Below are 20,583 nucleotides of genomic sequence, written 5' to 3'. Positions count from 1 at the left end.
GGTTCGAATTCAAGCTCCGTCACATGTCTGACCTTGGGCAAGTCACTTAACTTCTCCGAGCCTCAGTTACCTCATCTGTAAAATGGGGATTAAAGACTGTGAGCCCCACGTGGGACAACCTGATCACCTTGTATCCCCCCCAGCGCATAGAACAGTGCTTTGCACATAGTAAGTGCTTAACAAATGCCATCATTATTATTATTATTATTATTATCATCAGTATAACCTGCTTAACCTGGATCTACCTCAGCGCTTAGAACAGTGCTTTGCACATAGTAAGCGCTTAACAAATGCCATTATTATTATTATTATTATCATCAGTATAACCTGCTTAACCTGTATCTACCTCAGCGCTTAGAACAGTGCTTGGCACACAGTAAGCGCTTAACAAGTACCCTAATAATACCCTAATAATACCCTAATAATAATAATCAGTATCAGTTGAGAAGCGGCTTGGCTCAGTGGAAAGAGCCCGGGCTTTGGAGTCAGAGGTCATGGGTTCGAATTCAAGCTCCGTCACATGTCTGACCTTGGGCAAGTCACTTAACTTCTCCGAGCCTCAGTTACCTCATCTGTAAAATGGGGATTAAAGACTGTGAGCCCCACGTGGGACAACCTGATCACCTTGTATCCCCCCCAGCGCATAGAACAGTGCTTTGCACATAGTAAGTGCTTAACAAATGCCATTATTATTATTATTATTATTATCATCAGTATAACCTGCTTAACCTGTATCTACCTCAGCGCTTAGAACAGTGCTTGGCACACAGTAAGCGCTTAACAAGTACCCTAATAATACCCTAATAATACCCTAATAATAATAATCAGTATCAGTTGAGAAGCGGCTTGGCTCAGTGGAAAGAGCCCGGGCTTTGGAGTCAGAGGTCATGGGTTCGAATTCAAGCTCCGTCACATGTCTGACCTTGGGCAAGTCACTTAACTTCTCCGAGCCTCAGTTACCTCATCTGTAAAATGGGGATTAAAGACTGTGAGCCCCACGTGGGACAACCTGATCACCTTGTATCCCCCCCAGCGCATAGAACAGTGCTTTGCACATAGTAAGTGCTTAACAAATGCCATCATTATTATTATTATTATTATTATCATCAGTATAACCTGCTTAACCTGGATCTACCTCAGCGCTTAGAACAGTGCTTTGCACATAGTAAGCGCTTAACAAATGCCATTATTATTATTATTATTATCATCAGTATAACCTGCTTAACCTGTATCTACCTCAGCGCTTAGAACAGTGCTTGGCACACAGTAAGCGCTTAACAAGTACCCTAATAATAATAATAATCAGTATCAGTTGAGAAGCGGCTTGGCTCAGTGGAAAGAGCCCGGGCTTTGGAGTCAGAGGTCATGGGTTCGAATTCAAGCTCCGTCACATGTCTGACCTTGGGCAAGTCACTTAACTTCTCCGAGCCTCAGTTACCTCATCTGTAAAATGGGGATTAAAGACTGTGAGCCCCACGTGGGACAACCTGATCACCTTGTATCCCCCCCAGCGCATAGAACAGTGCTTTGCACATAGTAAGTGCTTAACAAATGCCATTATTATTATTATTATTATTATCATCAGTATAACCTGCTTAACCTGGATCTACCTCAGCGCTTAGAACAGTGCTTGGCACACAGTAAGCGCTTAACAAGTACCCTAATAATAATAATAATAATCAGTATCAGTTGAGAAGCGGCTTAGCTCAGTGGAAAGAGCCCGGGCTTTGGAGTCAGAGGTCATGGGTTTGAATCCCAGCTCCGTCACATGTCTGACCTTGGGCAAGTCACTTAACTTCTCTGAGCCTCAGTTACCTCATCTGTAAAATGGGAATTAAGACTGTGAGCCCCACATGGGACAACCTGATCACCTTGTATCCCCCCCAGCGCTTAGAACAGTGCTTTGCACATAGTAAGCGCTTAACAAATGCCATTATTATTATTATTATCAGTATAACCTGCTTAACCTGTATCTACTTCAGCGCTTAGAACAGTGCTTGGCACACAGTAAGCGCTTAACAAGTACCCTAATAATAATAATAATCAGTATCAGTTGAGAAGCAGCTTGGCTCAGTGGAAAGAGCCCGGGCTTTGGAGTCAGAGGTCATGGGTTCGAATCCCAGCTCCGTCACATGTCTGACCTTGGGCAAGTCACTTAACTTCTCCGAGCCTCAGTTACCTCATCTGTAAAATGGGAATTAAGACTGTGAGCCCCACGTGGGACAACCTGATCACCTTGTATCCCCCCCCAGCGCTTAGAATAGTGCTTTGCACATAGTAAGCGCTTAACAAATGCCATTATATTATAATTATTATCAGTATAACCTGCTTAACCTGTATCTACCTCAGCGCTTAGAACAGTGCTTGGCACACAGTAAGCGCTTAACAAGTACCTTAATAATAATAATAATCAGTATCAGTTGAGAAGCAGCTTGACTCAGTGGAAAGAGCCCGGGCTTTGGAGTCAGAGGTCATGGGTTCGAATCCCAGCTCCGTCACATGTCTGACCTTGGGCAAGTCACTTAACTTCTCCGAGCCTCAGTTGCCTCATCTGTAAAATGGGAATTAAGACTGTGAGCCCCACGTGGGACAACCTGATCACCTTGTATCCCCCCCCAGCGCTTAGAATAGTGCTTTGCACATAGTAAGCGCTTAACAAATGCCATTATATTATAATTATTATCAGTATAACCTGCTTAACCTGTATCTACCTCAGCGCTTAGAACAGTGCTTGGCACACAGTAAGCGCTTAACAAGTACCTTAATAATAATAATAATCAGTATCAGTTGAGAAGCAGCTTGGCTCAGTGGAAAGAGCCCGGGCTTTGGAGTCAGAGGTCCTGGGTTCGAATCCCAGCTCCGTCACATGTCTGACCTTGGGCAAGTCACTTAACTTCTCCGAGCCTCAGTTACCTCATCTGTAAAATGGGAATTAAGACCGTGAGCCCCACGTGGGACAACCTGATCACCTTGTATCCCCCCCCAGCACTTGGAACAGTGCTTTGCACATAGTAAGCGCTTAACAAATGCCATTATTATTATTATTATTATTATTATCATCAGTATAACCTGCTTAACCTGTATCTACCTCAGTGCTTGGCACACACTAAGCGCTTAACAAGTACCCTAATAATAGCACGAACTACTATTATTATTGGTAAGTACGATTGAACTAGCGAATGAACAGTTTGGGCCGAGGGTTTGACATGACTGGGCTTCCAAAGAGAGGTAGCAAGAAGCAAGGGCCTCTGGGGCAGCCTGCGGGACGGCGGCGGCCAACGCCTCCTCCTCCTCCTCCTCCTCCTCCTCTTCCTCTTCCTCTTCTTCCTCCTCCTCCTCCTCCCGTCTCCGTCGGCAGGTGCGGGAGATGGCGGCGACCACCCTGAGCGGGTTACTGCAGTGCAACTTCCTCACCATGGACGGCCCCATGCAGGCCCACTTCGAGCAGCTCTGCAAGACCAAACTCCCGAAGAAAAGGAAGCGCGACCCGGGCACCGTGGGCGATACCATCCCGTCGGCGGGTAAGGGCACCCTGCCGGCTCGTCGGGTGGTTTTTAATGTCTCTCAGCCAGTGGGTCGGTCGCAGTTATCAAGGGCCTGCTGTGTGCACAGCGCCGTACGCGGGGCTGGGGAAAGGACGAAGAGCAATAAACTGACACATTCCCCGCTCATGACGACAGCACTCATGTACCTAGCTGTCATTTTATCTATTTAATGCCCTTCTCCCCCTCCCTGAGAGGCAGCAAGAGCACGGGCTTGGGACTCAGAGGACGTGGGCTCGAATCCCAGCTCTGCCACTTGTCTGCTGAGTGACCTTGGGCAAGTCATTTCACTTCTCTGTGCCTCAGTTACCTCATCTGTAAAGTGGGGATTAATCAATCAGTCGTATTTATTGAGCGCTTACTGTGTGCAGAGCACTGTACTAAGCGCTTGGGAAGTACAAGTTGGCAACATATAGAGACGGTCCCTACCCAACAGCGGGCTCACGGTCTAAAAGGATTAAGTCTGTGAGCCCCTCGTGGGACAACCTGATTACCTTGTATCCACTCCAATGCTTGAAACAGTGCTTGGCACACAGTAAGCACTTAACAAATACCATCATCATTATTATTAATTCATTCATTCATTGTCAGTCATTTAATTGAGCGCTTACTGTGTGCAATGCACTGTACTAATCTCTTGGAAAGTACAATTTGGCAACCAATAGAGACAATCCCTACAACCCGAGTACCTTGTATCCACCCCAATGCTTAGAACAGTGCTTGGCACACAGTAAGCACTTAACAAATACCATTATTATTATTATTATTATTATTATTAATTCATTCAGTCATTTAATTGAGCGCTTACTGTGTGCAATGCACTGTACTAATCTCTTGGAAAGTACAATTTGGCAACCAATAGAGACAATCCCTACAACCCGAGTACCTTGTATCCACCCCAATGCTTAGAACAGTGCTTGGCACACAGGAAGCACTTAACAAATACCATTATTATTATTATTATTGTTAATTCATTCAGTCATTTAATTGAGCGCTTACTGTGCGCAATGCACTCTACTAATCCCTTGGAGAGTACAATTTGGCAACCAGTAGAGACAATCCCTACAACCTGATTACCTTGTATCCACCCCGATGCGTAGAACAGTGCTTGGCACACAGTAAGCACTTAACAAATACCATTATTATTATTAATAATAATAATTCATTCATTCAGTCATTTAATTGAGCGCTTAGAGTGTGCAGTGCACTGTACTAATCTCTTGGAAAGTACAATTTGGCAACCAATAGAGACAGTCCCTACAACCTGATTACCTTGTTTCCATCCCAGTGCTTAGAACAGTGCTTGGCACACAGTAAGCACTTAACAAATACCATTATTATTATTATTATTATTAATTCAGTCAGTCAGTCATTTAATTGAGCGCTTACTTGTGCAGTGCACTGTACTAATCTCTTGGAAAGTACAATTTGGCAACCAATAGAGACAATCCCTACAACCCGATTACCTTGTATCCACCCCAATACTTAGAACAGTGCTTGGCACACAGTAAGCACTTAACAAATACCATTATTATTATTATTATTATTATTATTAATTCATTCAGTCAGTCATTTAATTGAGCGCTTACTGTGTGCAGTGCACTGTACTAATCTCTTGGAAGTACAATTTGGCAACCAATAGAGACAGTCCCTACAACCCGATTACCTTGTATCCACCTCAATGCTTAGAACAGTTCTTGGCACACAGTAAGCACTTAACAAATACCATTATTATTATTATTATTATTATTATTAATTCATTCATTCAGTCATTTAATTGAGCGCTTACTGTGTGCAGTGCACTGTACTAATCCCTTGGAAAGTACAATTTGGCAACCAATAGAGACAATCCCTACAACCCGATTACCTTGTATCCACCCCAATGCTCAGAACAGTGCTTGGCACACAGTAAGCACTTAACAAATACCATTATTATTATTATTATTATTAATTCATTCAGTCAGTCATTTAATTGAGCACTTACTGTGTGCAATGCACTGTACTAATCTCTTGGAAAGTACAATTTGGCAACCAATAGAGACAGTCCCTACCCAACAGTGGGCTCGCAGTCTAGAAGGGGGGAACCCATTGAATAGGGGTGAAGGGTGAGCTTGAGAAGCAGCGTGGCTCAGTGGAAAGAGCCTGGGCTTTGGAGTCAGAGGTCATGGGTTCGAATCCTGGCTCCACCAATTGTCAGCTGTGTGACTTTGGGCAAGTCACTTCACTTCGCTGTGCCTCAGTTACCTCATCCGCAAAATGGGGATTAAGACTGTGAGCCCCCCATGGGACAACCTGATCACCTTGTAACCTCCCCAGCGCTTGGAACAGTGCTTTGCACATAGTAAGCGCTTAATAAATGCCATCATTATTATTATTATTCTTTGAGACTGTGAGCCCACTGTTGGGTAGGGACTGTCTCTATATGTTGCCAATTTGTACTTCCCAAGCACACAGTAAGCGCTCAATAAATACGATTGATGATGATGATGAAGAGCAGAACCTCTGGCCTCTCATAAATCCGCTCCCCTCTGGCCCCGATCAGCTCCATTCTCAGGTCGGCCCGGATCCTGGAACAGGAGGAACCCGCTCTGAGGAACCTGGGCGGAGGAGGGCCCGGAGCATGCGGGGAGAAAACCTCTATTTCCACAGGAGTGTTTGCCCCAGAACCTGTCAGGAAAAGACACTTTAAGGGAGAGCCAAGTGTACATTACCAAGCCTTCTGGCTCTGAGAGGCTGGTTCCCTACCTTTTCAGCTCTAGATTACTTCCGTATTATTCTAAGAATGAACAGGAATTGATCTTCAGGCCCCTCCAGGGCCTTTCTAGTTAAATCAAGCAAACGATCAATGGTGTTTATTGAGCGCTTACTGGGTGCAGAGCGCTGTACTGAGCGCTTGTGACTATCCCGTCTGGACTACTGCATCAGCCTTCTCTCTGATCTCCCATCCTCGGGTCTCTCTCCACTTCAGTCCATACTTCATGCTGCTGCCCGGGTTGTCTTTGTCCAGAAACGCTCTGGGCGTTACTCCCCTCCTCAAAAATCTCCAGTGGCTACCAATCAATCTGCGCATCAGGCAGAAACTCCTCACCCTGGGCTTCCAGGCTGGCCATCAGCTCGTCCCCTCCTACCTCACCTCCCTTCTGTCCTTCTCCAGCCCAGCCCGCACCCTCCGCTTCTCCGCCGCTGATCTCCTCACCGTACCTTGTTCTCGCCTGTCCCGCCATTGAACCCCGGCCCACATCATCCCCCGGGCCTGGAATGCCCCCAATCCCTCTGCCCATCCGCCAACCTAGCTCTCTTCCTCCCTTCAAGGCCCTGCTGAGAGCTCACCTCCTCCAGGAGGCCTTCCCACACTGAGCCCCTTCCTTCCTCTCCCCCTCGTCCCCCTCTCCATCCCCCCCATCTTACCTCCTTCCCTTCCCCACAGCACCTGTATATATGTATATATGTTTGTACAGATTTATTACTCTATTTATTTATTTATTTATTTTATTTGTACATATCTATTCTATTTATTTTATTTTGTTAGTATGTTTGGTTTTGTTCTCTGTCTCCCCCTTTTAGACTGTGAGCCCACTGTTGGGTAGGGACTGTCTCTATATATTGCCAATTTGTACTTCCCAAGCGCTTAGTACAGTGCTCTGCACATAGTAAGCGCTCAATAAATACGATTGATGATGATGATGATGATACAGTGCAACAGAGTGGGTTGACACATTCCCTGCCCACAGTAAGTATGCAGTCTAGAGGCAATCAGTAGAACTTTGTGAGGGCTTACTGTGTGCAGAGCACTGGGCCAAAGCGTAGAAAAAGCGAAGCTTCTTTTGTCGCCTTCTTGAGGGTAAGCTTGTCCTCTAAATTGTAAGCTCACTGTGGGTAGGGATCATGTCTGCCAGCTCTTTTATATTGTACCCTTCCAAACGCTTAGTAATAATAATAATAATGATAGTAAATAATAATTATAGTATTAAGCACTATGGGCCAAGCACCGTTGTAAGCGCTGGGGTAGATACAAGGTAAATGGGTTGCCCCCCATGGGGCGCACGGTCTTAATTCCCATTTTACAGTCGAGGTAACTGAGGCACAGAGAAGTGAAACGTCTTGCCCAAGTTCAATCAGTCAATCAATCAATCGTATTTATTGAGCGCTTACTATGTGCAGAGCACTGTACTAAGCGCTTGGGAAGTACAAATTGGCAACATATAGAGACAGTCCCTACCCAACAGGGGGCTCACAGTCTGAAAGGGGGAGACAGAGAACAAAACCAAACATACTAACAAAATAAAATAAATAGAATAGATATGGACAAGTAAAATAAATAAATAGAGTAATAAATATGTACAAACATATGTGCATATATACAGGTGCTGTGGGGAAGGGAAGGAGGTAAGATGGGGATGAGGGGGAGAGGAAGGAAGGGGCTCAGTTTGGGAAGGCCTCTTGGAGGAGGTGAGCTCTCAGCAGGGCCTTGAAGTTCACACAGCAGGCAAGTGGTGGCGGCAGGATTAGAACCCACATCCTCCCGACTCCCAAGCCCGCACCCTTTCCACTAAGCCACGCTGCTTCTGTGCAGTGCTCTGCACACAGAAAGCGCTCAGTAAATACGATTGATTCGTACGATTGCCTTCCCTACAAACGCCCAGCCATCCCGCCCTCCCCCCCCGTGTCAGCCGCTGCCGTTTGTGCGTACGGGGCTGAGTTTCCGATGAGTTGGAACGTGGGTGGGTTGGGTCGGGTGGCCGGTACCCACCAAACCGCCCCAGCGGGGTAAGGGGCCCCCGGGGTCTCGCCCTGGCGTGACGGCGTCTCGTCTCTGCAGAGCTGGTCAAGCGTCACGCCGGGGTGCTCGGGCTCGGGGCCTGTATCTTGTCGAGCCCTTACGACGTCCCCACCTGGATGCCGCAGCTCCTGATGAACCTCAGCGCCCACCTGAACGACCCCCAGCCTATTGAGGTAAAAAAAAAGCCCCCGTCTCGGGACCCGGGCCTCTCGAGGGCCGTAAGAACACAAAATCCAAGCCCTCGCCTGGTTCTCAGTAGAGCCGTCGTGCTGGTGGCACAGATCTCCGGCTACCTCCCCGTCCTCCCGTGGCGAAGTGCCGCTGTCGTCACCATCCGTCTGCCGCTTCGAGGGGCAGGGCGGGGAGGTGTCCAGTCTCCAGGACGGGGAAATTGGGCCTATCCCTTGCCTCTTCCCACCCCCGGGGCCGTCGGCTTCCAAGCTTCCCTCCGGACTTGCCCGTGAGCAAAGGCCTCGTGAGCCCCACCCTGCTTCCCGTCACCCCCTGGGGGTTGGTGCTCCATCATATCGGGAATTCTGGGGGATTCCCCCCAGGAATCCTTCGCGGCCCTGAGGGAGGCAGTTCCCAAAATGAAGCTCACCTCAATCAAACAGTGGTACTGACCTCCTCCTGTTTGCAAAGCCACTAGGCATCGAGGAGAGAGCAAGAGGATCGGTAGACACGGCCTCAGCCCCCAAGAAGTTGACGCTGCAGCAGGGGAGACGGACCTTCCAGTTTACTGAGGCTAGGATCAATCGATCAATCAATCAATCGTATTTATTGAGCGCTTACTATGTGCAGAGCACTGTACTAAGCACTTGGGAAGTACAAATTGGCAACACATAGAGACAGTCCCTACCCAACAGTGGGCTCACAGTCTAAAAGGGGGAGACAGAGAACAGAACCAAACATACCAACAAAATAAAATAAATAGGATAGAAATGTACAAGTAAAATAAATAAATAAATAAATAAATAGAGTAATAAATATGTACAACCATATATCCATATATACAGGTGCTGTGGGGAAGGGAAGGAGGTAAGATGGGGGGATGGAGAGGGGGACGAGGGGGAGAGGAAGGAAGGGGCTCAGTCTGGGAAGGCTAGGAGAAGTAATAAGAGTATAATAGATGTGTCCGGATGTCCGTCTGCCTGTGCAGAGGGGCTGGGAATACTTCACGGCTAAAGCGGGATTTGGAGGCCGTCTGAAGGGAGATGAGAAATGAATTGAGGGCTAAGGGGGCACCCCAGTTAACAAGGCCTCGATGGTTAACGTCTTCGTCACAGCCGTCCGAGAGAATCGGGCAGGGTCTTGCCCGCCTCTCCGGAAAGACAGAATCTCCTCACCTGCGCAGGGCCACCCGTTTGGCCAGTGCAGTGCGCGGCGAGCCCGTCCTCTGGGATACCTAGAAGCCATTCCTCAGAGAAATCCCTTCTGGAAAACTCTTAGCCTGCAAACGAGCCTCTGATTTGCAGAGGGAAACCGAGGGGCAGGCTTTACCGTGAAGCCTGATCTTCTGTGGACCCGTCAGGAGTAACCAATACTTGATGCGCTCTTGCAACAAACTTTACATCCAGTCATTCATTCATTCAGTCGTATTTATTGAGCGCTTACTGTGTGCAGAGCACTGTACTAAGCGCTTGGGAAGTACAAGTTGGCAACATAGAGAGACGGTCCCTACCCAACAGTGGGCTCACAGTCATAAAAGCCTGTTACCAGTAAGAGGAATTAGAAGCGTTGAAACGGGCCGGGCGCTCGTGTTGTTCTCGGACATCTGAGCGCCTACTGATTCAAAGAGAAGCAGCGGGGCCCAGTGACTAAAGTACGGGCCTGGGAACCAAAGGACTTGGGTTCTAATCCCGGCTCTGCCGCTTGCGTGCCGCGTGACCTGTAGCAACCGATCAGTCGATTGCATTGAGAAGCAGCGTGGCTCGGTGGAAAGAGCCCGGGCTTTGGAGTCAGAGTTCATGGGGTTTGAATCCCGGCTCCGCCACATGTCTGCTGTGTGACCTTGGGCAAGTCACTTAACTTCTCTGAGCCTCAGTGACCTCATCTGTAAAATGGGGATTAAGACTGTGAGCCCCACGTGGGACAACCTGATCACTTTGTACCCCCCCGGTGCTTAGAACAGTGCTTTGCACATAGTAAGCGCTTAACAAATGCCAACATTATTATTATTGAGGGCTTACTGTTTACTAAGTGCTTGGGAGAGTACAGTAAAACAGAGTTGGTAGACATAGTCAATGGAATAGAATATGGAAGCAGGGTAGACCAGTGGAAAGAGCCCGGGCTTTGGAGTCAGAGGTCATGCGTTCAAATCCCGGCTCTGCCAATTGTCAGCTGTGTGACTTTGGGCAAGTCACTTAACTTCTCTAGGCCTCAGTTACCTCATCTGTAAAATGAGGTTTAAGACTGTGAGCCCCCCGTGGGACAACCTGATCACCTTGTAACCTCCCCAGCGCTTAGAACAGTTCTTTGCACATAGTAAGCACTTAATAAATGCCATCATTATTATTATTATATTCCTTTCCCACACATTCTCTGTGCCTCAGTTTCCTCAACTACAAAATGGGGATTCGATACCTGTTCTCCTCCTACTTAGACTCTGAGCCCCGTGTGAGACGGGGGCTGTGTCTGACCTTGTTTGTATTGGTATTAAGCACTTACTCTGTACCAGGCACTGCTCTAAACACTGGAATAGGTAGAAGCAAATCAGGTTGGACACAGTCCACGTCCCACAGGGCTCACACTCTTAAGCTCCATTTTACAGATGAGGTAACTGAGGCCCGGATAACTGACTTGCCCAGGGTCGCACACACAACAGACCAGTGGCGGAACCCCAGGTCCTTCTGACTCTGACTCGTTAGGCCATGCCGCTTCCCCACCCGATTACCATGTATCTACCCCAGCGCTTAGGACACGTAGTAAGCGCTGAATCCAGACCGTTAAAAAAAAGACCGAATTTTAAAACTCCATTCGTTCCGAGAAACCAGTCATTCATTCATTCATTTAATCGTATTTATTGAGCGCTTACTGTGTGCAGAGCACTGTACTAAGCGCTTGGGAAGTACAAGTTGGCAACATATAGACGGTCCGTACCCAACAGTGGGCTCACAGTCTAGAAGGGGGAGACAGAGAACATAAAACATATTAACAAAATAAAATAAATAGAATAAACATGTACAAATAAATACAGTAATCATCATCATCATTGATCGTATTTATTGAGCGCTTACTATGTGCAGAGCACTGTACCAAGCGCTTGGGAAGTACAAATGGGCAACATATAGAGACAGTCCCTACCCAACAGCGGGCTCACAGTCTAAAAGGGGGAGACAGAGAACAAAACCAAACATACTAACAAAATAAAATAAATAGAATAGATATGTACAAATAAAATAAATAAATAAATAGAGTAATAAATATGTACAAATATATATACATATATACAGGTGCTGTGGGGAAGGGAAGGAGGTAAGATTGGGGGGATGGAGAGAGGGACGAGGGGGAGAGGAAGGAAGGGGCTCAGTCTGGGATAAGTAATAAGTAATAAATCTGTACAAACATATATACATATATACAGGTGTCGTGGGGAGGGGAAGGAGGTAAGGCGGGGTGGGGGGAGACCCCCCTGGGTTCCCCTCCAAGTTGGGCAGTGGGGGTTCTTTCCGGATGACCTGCCACGAGCCGGCGCGTTAACGTGTCCGCGTGGCCCATCCCACAGATGACCGTAAAGAAGACGTTGTCCAACTTCCGGAGGACGCACCACGACAACTGGCAGGAGCACAAACAGCAGTTCACCGACGACCAGCTGCTGGTTCTCACAGACCTCCTCGTGTCCCCGTGCTATTACGCCTAGACGGGTAAGACCGGCCCGCCCCCCAAAATGCCGGGTCCTCGCGGCGGACAGGGCCAGGTCTTGGGGTGGGTTAGAGTTTCGGCTCTGGGTCCTAGCTCGGTAATAATAATAATAATAATAATAATAATAATAATAATAATGACGGCATTTATTAAGCGCTCACTATGTGCAAAGCACTGTTCTAAGCGCTGGGGAGGATACAAGGTGATCAGGTTGTCCCATGTGGGGCTCACAGCCTTAACCCCCATTTTACTGATGAGGGAACTGAGGCCCCGAGAAGTGAAGTGACTTGCCCAAAGTCACACGGCTGACAGTTGGCAGAGCCGGGATTCGAACCCACGACCTCTGACTCCAAAGCCCGGGCTCTTTCCACCGAGCCACGCTGCTTCTCAGCCACGCTGCTTCTCAGTACCTTCTCGGTACCTTTCTGTCCTCAACTGGACCTGTGTATATGTATATGTGTTTGTACATATTGATTACTCTATTTATTTATTTTACTTGTACATATCTATTCTATTTATTTTTTATTTTGTTAGTATGTTTGGTTTTGTCTCCCCCTTTTAGACTGTGAGCCCACTGTTGGGTAGGGACTGTCTCTATATGTTGCCAATTTGTACTTCCCAAGCGCTGAGTCCAGTGCTCTGCACACAGTAAGCGCTCAATAAATACGATTGATGATGATGATGACTCCCGACGACGGGGAACAGATGGGGAACAGTGCTGTGCACACAGTAAGCGCTCAGTAAATACGATTGATTGATTGGGGTGGCTGATTGCACGGGAGCGGCGGCGCCGATTGTACGGGAGAGCGACGGAGTCACAGTTACTACCCTCAGTATCCCCAACTCCCTCCTCGCCGGGAGGGGGGAGCGCCTAAATTATTATTATTGATCGTATTTATTGAGTGCTCACTGTGTGCAAAGCCCCGTACTAAGCGCTTGGGGGAGTCCAATATAGCATCAGAAATATTCCCTGCCCACAATGAGCTCACACTCTAGAGGGGGAGACAGACATTAATATAAATAAAGTAAATCAATTATGACTATATATAGATACATTCATTCATTCAATCGTATTTATTGAGCGCTTACTGTGTGCAGAACACTGTACTAAGCGCTTGATACATAAAGGAGTCATTCAGTCAATCGTATTTATTGAGCGCTTACTGTGTGCAGAACACTGTACTAAGCGCTTGGGAAGTACAAGTTGGCAACATTTAGGGACAGTCCCTACCCAACAGCGGGCTCACAGTCTAAAAGGGGGAGACAGAGAACAAAACCAAACATACTAACAAAATAAAATAAATAGAATAGATATGTACAAGTAAAATAAATAAATAAATAGAGTAACAAATATGTACAAACATATATACATATATACATTCATGTTTATTGAGTACTTACTGTGTTTCCCTGACCACAAGGAGCTTACAGCCTATCAGTCGAATGGCATTCGTTGAGCGCTCACTGTGTGCAGAGCACTGAACTGAGCCCTTGGAAGAGTCCAGTATAGCAGAGTTGGTACACATTCATTCATTCATTCAGTCGTATTTATTGAGCGCTTACTGTGTGCAGAGCACTGTACTAAGCGCTTGGGAAGGACAAGTTGGCGACATATAGTGACAGTCCCTACCCAACAACGGGCTCACAGTCTAGAAGGGGGAGACAGACAACAAAACAAAACAGGTGGGCAGGTGTCAAGGCGTCAGAATAAATAGAATTAAAGCTAAATGCCCATCATTAACAAAATAAATAGAATAGTAAATATGTACAAGTAAAATAGAGTAATAAAACTGTACAAACATATATACAGGTGCTGTGGGGAGAGGAAGGAGGTAGGTAATCCATTCTGATTACCTTGCGTTTACCCCCGCACTTAATAATAACGATGGTATTTGTTACGCACTTACTATGTGCAAAGCACTGTTCTAAGCGCTCGGGGGGATACAAGGTGATCAGGCTGTCCCACAGGGGGCTCACAGTCTTAACCCCGGCCCTCATGTTCCCGGCCCTCAGTGAGCTTGCAGTCTAGATGAAGACAGACGTTAATGTAAATACGAAAATGATGGATATATACGTAGGTGCCATGGGAGAGGAAGGAGGTAGGTAATCCATTCTGATTACCTTGCGTTTACCCCCGCACTTAATAATAACAATGGTATTTGTTACGCACTTACTATGTGCAAAGCACTGTTCTAAGCACTGGGGAGGATACAAGGTGATCAGGCTGTCCCACGGGGGGCTCACAGTCTTAATCCCAGCCCTGTTCCCGGCCCTCATGTTCCCGGCCCTCAGTGAGCTTGCAATCTAGACGAAGACAGACATTAATGTAAATACGAAAGTGATGGATATATACGTAGGTGCCGTGGAAGCGGTGAGTAACGGGTGCAAATCCAAATGGGAGGGTGACGCAGGAGGGAGTGGGAGACGGTTGCGGCGGGGAGGTGATGCCGTAGGCCGAATGTAGCAATGACAACTGCTTGGATGGTGGATTGTGTCTTCCATCGCCCCACAACGCTTCAGACAACTTGTACTTCCCGAGCGCTTAGGACAGTGCTCTGCACACAGTAAGCGCTCAATAAATACGATCGAATGCATGAATGAATGAAGCCCTGCCCGCCCCCCTGAGGGACAGCCAGAGAATGAGGGGTGCCAGAAGGTCACGGGTGGTCTTTGTTACTCTGGGCCAACCCTGAGGGGAAGAAGAAGTGCCAGGTGTGGAATTTGTTCCCCCGGGACTCTGGGCAGGCGGAGAACCAGTGAACACAAGAAGGGCTTGGTGAATTCATCGGCAACAGGGGGTGACTAACGAGAAAGTTTTGGGAGGTCAAGGTGGTCCACGTCCAGCCACACAGGTGGCTATCCAGGAGGGCGACTATTAACCGGTTCCCCTGAGCGTCCGGTTGCCGCTGACCCCATCAGAATGCCGGGCTGGATGGGCCTCTGATTGATCTCACCCAGTAGCGGAGCCCTTTATATCAATCAATCGTATTTATTGAGCGCTTACTGTGTGCAGAGCACTGTACTAAAGCGCTTGGGAAGTCCAAGTTGGCGACATATAGAGACAGTCCCTACCCAACAGCGGGCTCACAGTCTAGAAGGGGGAGACAGAGAACAAAACCAAACATATTAACAAAATAAAATAAATAGAATAGAGATGTACAAGTAAAATAGAGTAAAAAATATATACAAACATATATGTGTTTGTATTTATTTATTTGTATTGATGTATTATGATCTCATGCTCCCTTTATTCATTCATTCAGTCAGTCAGTCGTATTTATTGAGCGCTTACTGTGTGCAGAGCACTGTACTAAGTGCTTGGGAAGTACAAGTTGGCAACATATAGAGACAGTCCCTACCCAACAGTGGGCTCACAGTCTAGAAGGGGGAGACAGAGAAGAAAAGCAAACATATTAACAAAATAAAATAAATAGAATACAGATGTACAAGTAAAATAGAGTAAAAAATATATACAAACATATATATGTTTGTATTTATGTATTTATTTATTTGTATTGATATATTATGATCTCATGTTCCCTTTATTCATTCATTCAGTCAGTCAGTATTTATTGAGCGCTTACTGTGTGCAGAGCACTGTACTAAGCGCTTGGGAAGTCCAAGTTGGCGACATATAGTGACAGTCCCTACCCAACAGTGGGCTCACAGTCTAGAAGGGGGAGACAGAGAACAAAACCAAACATATTAACAAAATAAAATAAATAGAGATGTACAAGTAAAATAGAGTAAAAACTATATACAAGCATATATATGTTTGTATTTATTTATTTGTATTGATGTATTATGATCTCATGCTCCCTTTATTCATTCATTCAGTCAGTCAGTCGTATTTATTGAGCGCTTACTGTGTGCAGAGCACTGTACTAAGCGCTTGGGAAGTCCAAGTTGGCGACATATAGAGTCCCTACCCAACAGTGGGCTCACAGTCTAGAAGGGGGAGACAGAGAACAAAACCAAACATAGTAACAAAATAAAATAAATAGAATAGATATGTACAAGTAAAATAGAGTAAAAAATATATACAAACATATGTATGTTTGTATTTATTTATTTATTTGTATTGATGTATTATGATCTCATGTTCCCTTTATTCATTCATTCAGTCAGTCAGTATTTATTGAGCGCTTACTGTGTGCAGAGCACTAAGTGTACTAAGTATACTAAGTGTACTGTGTACTAAGCGCTTGGGAAGTCCAAGTTGGCACCATATAGAGACGGTCCCTACCCAACAGCCGGCTCACAGTCTAGAAGGGGGAGACGGACAACAAAACAAAATATTTTAACAAAATGAAATAAATAGAATAGTGAATATGTACAGTGAATGTGCAGCAGCAAGCACACGGTTTAATCGGCAAGCAAACCTCTAAATCAGGCTAGTGCAGAATCTAAACCGAACATCTCTAAGGTGGGCAGAACAGGGAACTACCCTCCGGGGCGCCCGGGAGGGAGGAGGAAAAAAAGGGGCCGCATTACACTGCAAAACTCAGCCGCTGAAGGTCTTCAACCTCGAGTTTTGAAATCTTAGAATCGTGGATGGTGTTTTCAATAAAAACGAGATTGGGGGTGAGCTTTACGATCTCATGTTCTCGGGTTAAAGGTTCTCCAGAGTAATGAGGGCCGTGCGCCTCATTCCATCGATGGTCTTCCCTGAGCACTCACTACCTGCAGAGCACGGTATTAGTTAAGCGCTTGGGAAAGCACGCCACAACAGACTGAGCAGACGCATTCCCCACCCATAACGAGCTTCCCGTCTAGAGCCTAGGAGAAGGCGGCCTCGGTGTCTTCCCACCAGGGAGACCTCTCCCCCGCCCCCTCCCCAGTATCGAGTCCGCGGCCGCGTTGTGGAAGATGAGGCTCGGCATTTTCACCTCGGGTCCGACCTCTGGGTCGGGTTTCATCTGGAATCTTTATACTCCCTTACAGGTTCTTCGTCCGGCGAAGAAGCCGAGAAACCCTACCGTGGGGCTAAAGGAAACCCGTTTCCAAACTCCACCTCGGAAACTTTTGGACTCGGAAATCCCGGTGCCGAACGGAAGCTCTTTTTGTGTCCTTCTTTTTATCCAGACGTGCAGTTCCAACCTCAGGCTGTAGCCCTCAAAGACCGCCGCTCCCAAATTCCCCTCCCGGCTCGAGAGGCCCCGCCGGCTTCCGGGAACGCCGCTCCCCTTGACATCTGCCGGGCGGCCCCGGGTTTCCATCCACGTTCCTCCCGCCGTCCGAGTCGCCGGCCCAGACCATCCCTTCCCCCTGCCCCGACCGGGAACCCACCGACGTTAATTGCGAACGTGGCGTTGGTTGCCAGAGAACGGGAGCCTCTCTTTTTAAAATAAAAACAGCAAACCCACCCGAGGATCGAAGTGGGCCGTCCGCAGATGGGTTCGGCCGGGTCTCCGCGGCCCTCCGCTTGGGAACCTCTCAGTAGACGTCGGTTGAACCGGAGGGCGGCTTCGAAATCCCGCCTGCCCGCCCTCCTCGCCGGTCAGGCGGTCGGAGGAGGAGGAGGAGGGTCGGGGCAGCCAGAGGAAGGAGGAGCAGGGGCGAGCGTTGATAATCTAGGCAGGTGCTCACCGAGGAGGACTCCACTTCAGCTTCCCCGATAGCCCTCGTCCCTCCGCCTCCCTCCCTCCGACGGCGGTTTTGGGGAGGAACGGAGTCGAAAGCGGAAAAACCGAGGGTCCTCGAGCAGCGTCGTAATTGGGATCGGAGTGCGTGTGTGTGTGTGTGAGTGTATATCCAGTGTGTGTATAAAAAAAGCACTGAATGGTTGATTTTTTTTTTTACCTCGTATTCTTCTTTACAAACATCATTAGCCCCTCTAAAAAAAAAAAAAATTTCCTTGCATTAATGGAAGACTGCTGCGTTTGTGAAAGTTCTGTATATTTTTGGCCCGCGACATCGTTGAGAGACTGACGACTCTCGGCTATTTAATTGACCTGTTTAATATATGTTACATAGATGTACAAGACTGTATAAACTCTAGAGGCTTTGCCTCGGCACGGCACTGTACAGACCGCCACCTTTTACACGACACCATTGTGAAATGAACTTGTAAAGATTCACTTAGATGTTAATACTATAGTGATTCTGGCTCTTGGAGCCGATCGGATGCCATCATTTGTGTGTTTAAATTATTTTCATTATTCTCAGTTACCTGGGCCTTCCTTTTGTTTTTTTTCAGTTTTTCGTTGTTGGTTTTCGTTCCCGCTGTTTTCTCCCCCCCTTATGAATTTCATTTTATCTCATCAGTACGTCTGGATTGCAATGCAGCTCCTGTGCTCATTCCGAAATGCTCACACACGTTCTGCTCGGATGAGATTGTAGAACGCAAGGTGCCTCCTAAAACCGAGAGAATTCACAAGTCGGTGTGTGCGTGTGGTTCGCCTTTCACACAACCTGTACAGTCTTCCTCCTAGAAACACTACGATAGGTTCGGGGAAAACAGCTGCCTGCCGGCGAACGACTGGACTCGGCGCGGCAGGAGTCCTATTGTAGTAGTCACCGAGGGTCCGGGCACAGACGTAGTCACCGTAGAGCGTAGTGCCAAAAAGGATGATTTTCAAACGTGGACCTAGTTTCAAACCCAATAAATGAAGCGTTTGTAACATCTGGCTTTCGTCTCGTGTCCCGGGAGAGAACTTGGTCATCGGTGGCGTCACGGGGGCTCCCTGTGTGTGATATGTGCTGCCTTTACTGTCCCCCAGAATTCTGTCTGATGGGGAAGAATGAGGGGTAACCTAAAATTGATGATAATACTATCTGACGGCTAGAAACCTGATGTCCCCGTGAATTATCATTTTTTTTTTAATGGTATTTGTGTGTACTATGTGTCCGGCACTGTATTATTAATAATGATAATAATAATCATGGTATTAAGCGCTTACTCTGTGCAAAGCACTGTTCTAAGCGCTGGGGAGGTGACAAGATGATCACGTTGTCCCACGGGGTGCTTGCAGTCTTAATCCCCATTTTACAGATGAGGGAACTGAGGCCCAGAGAAGTGAAGTGACTTGCCCAAAGTCGCACAGCTGACAGTTGGCGGAGCCGGGATTTGAACCCATGACCTCTGACTCCAGAGCCCGGGCTCTTTCCACTAAGCCACGCTGCTTCTCTTCCCTCTCGAGCACTGGGACAGACAGAAGCTCATCAGGTTGGATGCCGTCCGTGTCCGCACACAGGGCTCACGATCTAAATCCCTGTTTTACAGATGAGGTAACCGAGGCGCAGAGCAGTCGTGACATGCCCAAGGTCACTCAGCAGACAAGAGAAGCAACATCAATCAATCAATCAATCGTATTTATTGAGCGCTTACTGTGTGCAGAGCACTGTACTAAGCGCTTGGGAAGTACAAGGTGGCAACATATAGAGACAGTCCCTACCCAACAGTGGGCTCACAGTCTAGAAGGGGGAGACAGAGAACAAAACCAAACATACTAACAAAATAAAATAAATAGATATGTACAGGTAAAATAAATAAATAAATGAGTAATATGGCCTATGTACATATCTATTCTATTTTATTTTGTTAGTATGTTTGGTTTTGTCCCCCCCTTTTAGACTGTGAGCCCACTGTTGGGTAGGGACTGTCTCTATATGTTGCCAATTTGTACTTCCCAAGTGCTTAGTACAGTGCTCTGCACACAGTAAGCGCTCAATAAATACGATTGATGATGATGATGATGATGATGAAGAACTCGGGTTCTAATCCTGGCTCTGCCATTTGTCAGTCATATGACTTTGGGCCGATCGAATCGCTTCTCTGGATAGGAGTTCCCTCATCTGTAAAATGGGGATGAGGACTGCGAGATCCCCGTGGGACACGGTCCGTGTCGAACCTGATTAGCTCGTACCTACCCCAGGGCTTAGTGCAGTGCCCGGTGTGTAGTAAGCACTTAAATATGGTAAAAAAAAAAAAAAAAAAAAAAGGGGGTTGAAGTTGGCATTAGAACCGAGATCCTCTGAATCCCAGACCTGTGCTCTACTGACTATACTATGCTTCTTTCTTGTGTTGGTGGTGGCTGCCACAATGCCACAGCTGGTTTGGGCAATTTTGTCTCACTGTGCCCTACTGACTATACCATGCTTCTTTCTTGTGTTGGTTGTGGCTGCCACAATGCCACAGCTGGTTTGGGCAATTTTGGCTCACCTAAGGCAGAGTTTGACCTCCTTTTCCATTCTCCACACCCTAGTAAGCCCCCAGTCAAATGGAGGCCGTTGTTTGAGGGACTCCCTTAAAACAACTTGAGGGGAAGGGCTGGTCACCTGGACCTTGGGGACCCTACAATTTAAACTCTCCATGCCCGTATTACTCTTCGTGTCAATAGACGGGCATAAATGAATTGGAGGAATTGCCCGCGGGGGGGTGATGGAATGAGACTGTGA

The 20,583-nt window shown here is 47.2% G+C and overlaps 1 protein-coding gene across 1 annotated transcript in view; it reads left to right on the top strand.

The window, feature by feature from the left end:
• The window catches only part of PSME4 (proteasome activator subunit 4), a 129,059-nt gene extending 110,251 nt beyond the window's left edge, over positions 1-18,808 (top strand). Inside the window, exons 44-47 of the mRNA XM_038750814.1 lie at positions 3,359-3,521; positions 8,362-8,495; positions 12,047-12,185; positions 17,128-18,808. Coding sequence (XP_038606742.1) covers positions 3,359-3,521; positions 8,362-8,495; positions 12,047-12,181 — 432 coding nt within the window. The 3' untranslated portion in view covers positions 12,182-12,185; positions 17,128-18,808. The remainder of the gene's footprint in view (positions 1-3,358; positions 3,522-8,361; positions 8,496-12,046; positions 12,186-17,127) is intronic.
• Positions 18,809-20,583: the final 1,775 nt, after the last annotated feature.

The sequence above is a fragment of the Tachyglossus aculeatus genome, chromosome 9 (assembly GCF_015852505.1).
Source record: "Tachyglossus aculeatus isolate mTacAcu1 chromosome 9, mTacAcu1.pri, whole genome shotgun sequence".
Taxonomy (NCBI): domain Eukaryota; kingdom Metazoa; phylum Chordata; class Mammalia; order Monotremata; family Tachyglossidae; genus Tachyglossus; species Tachyglossus aculeatus.
Note: the sequence above shows the minus strand (reverse complement) of the source record. Positions and strands in the feature narration are given on the sequence as shown.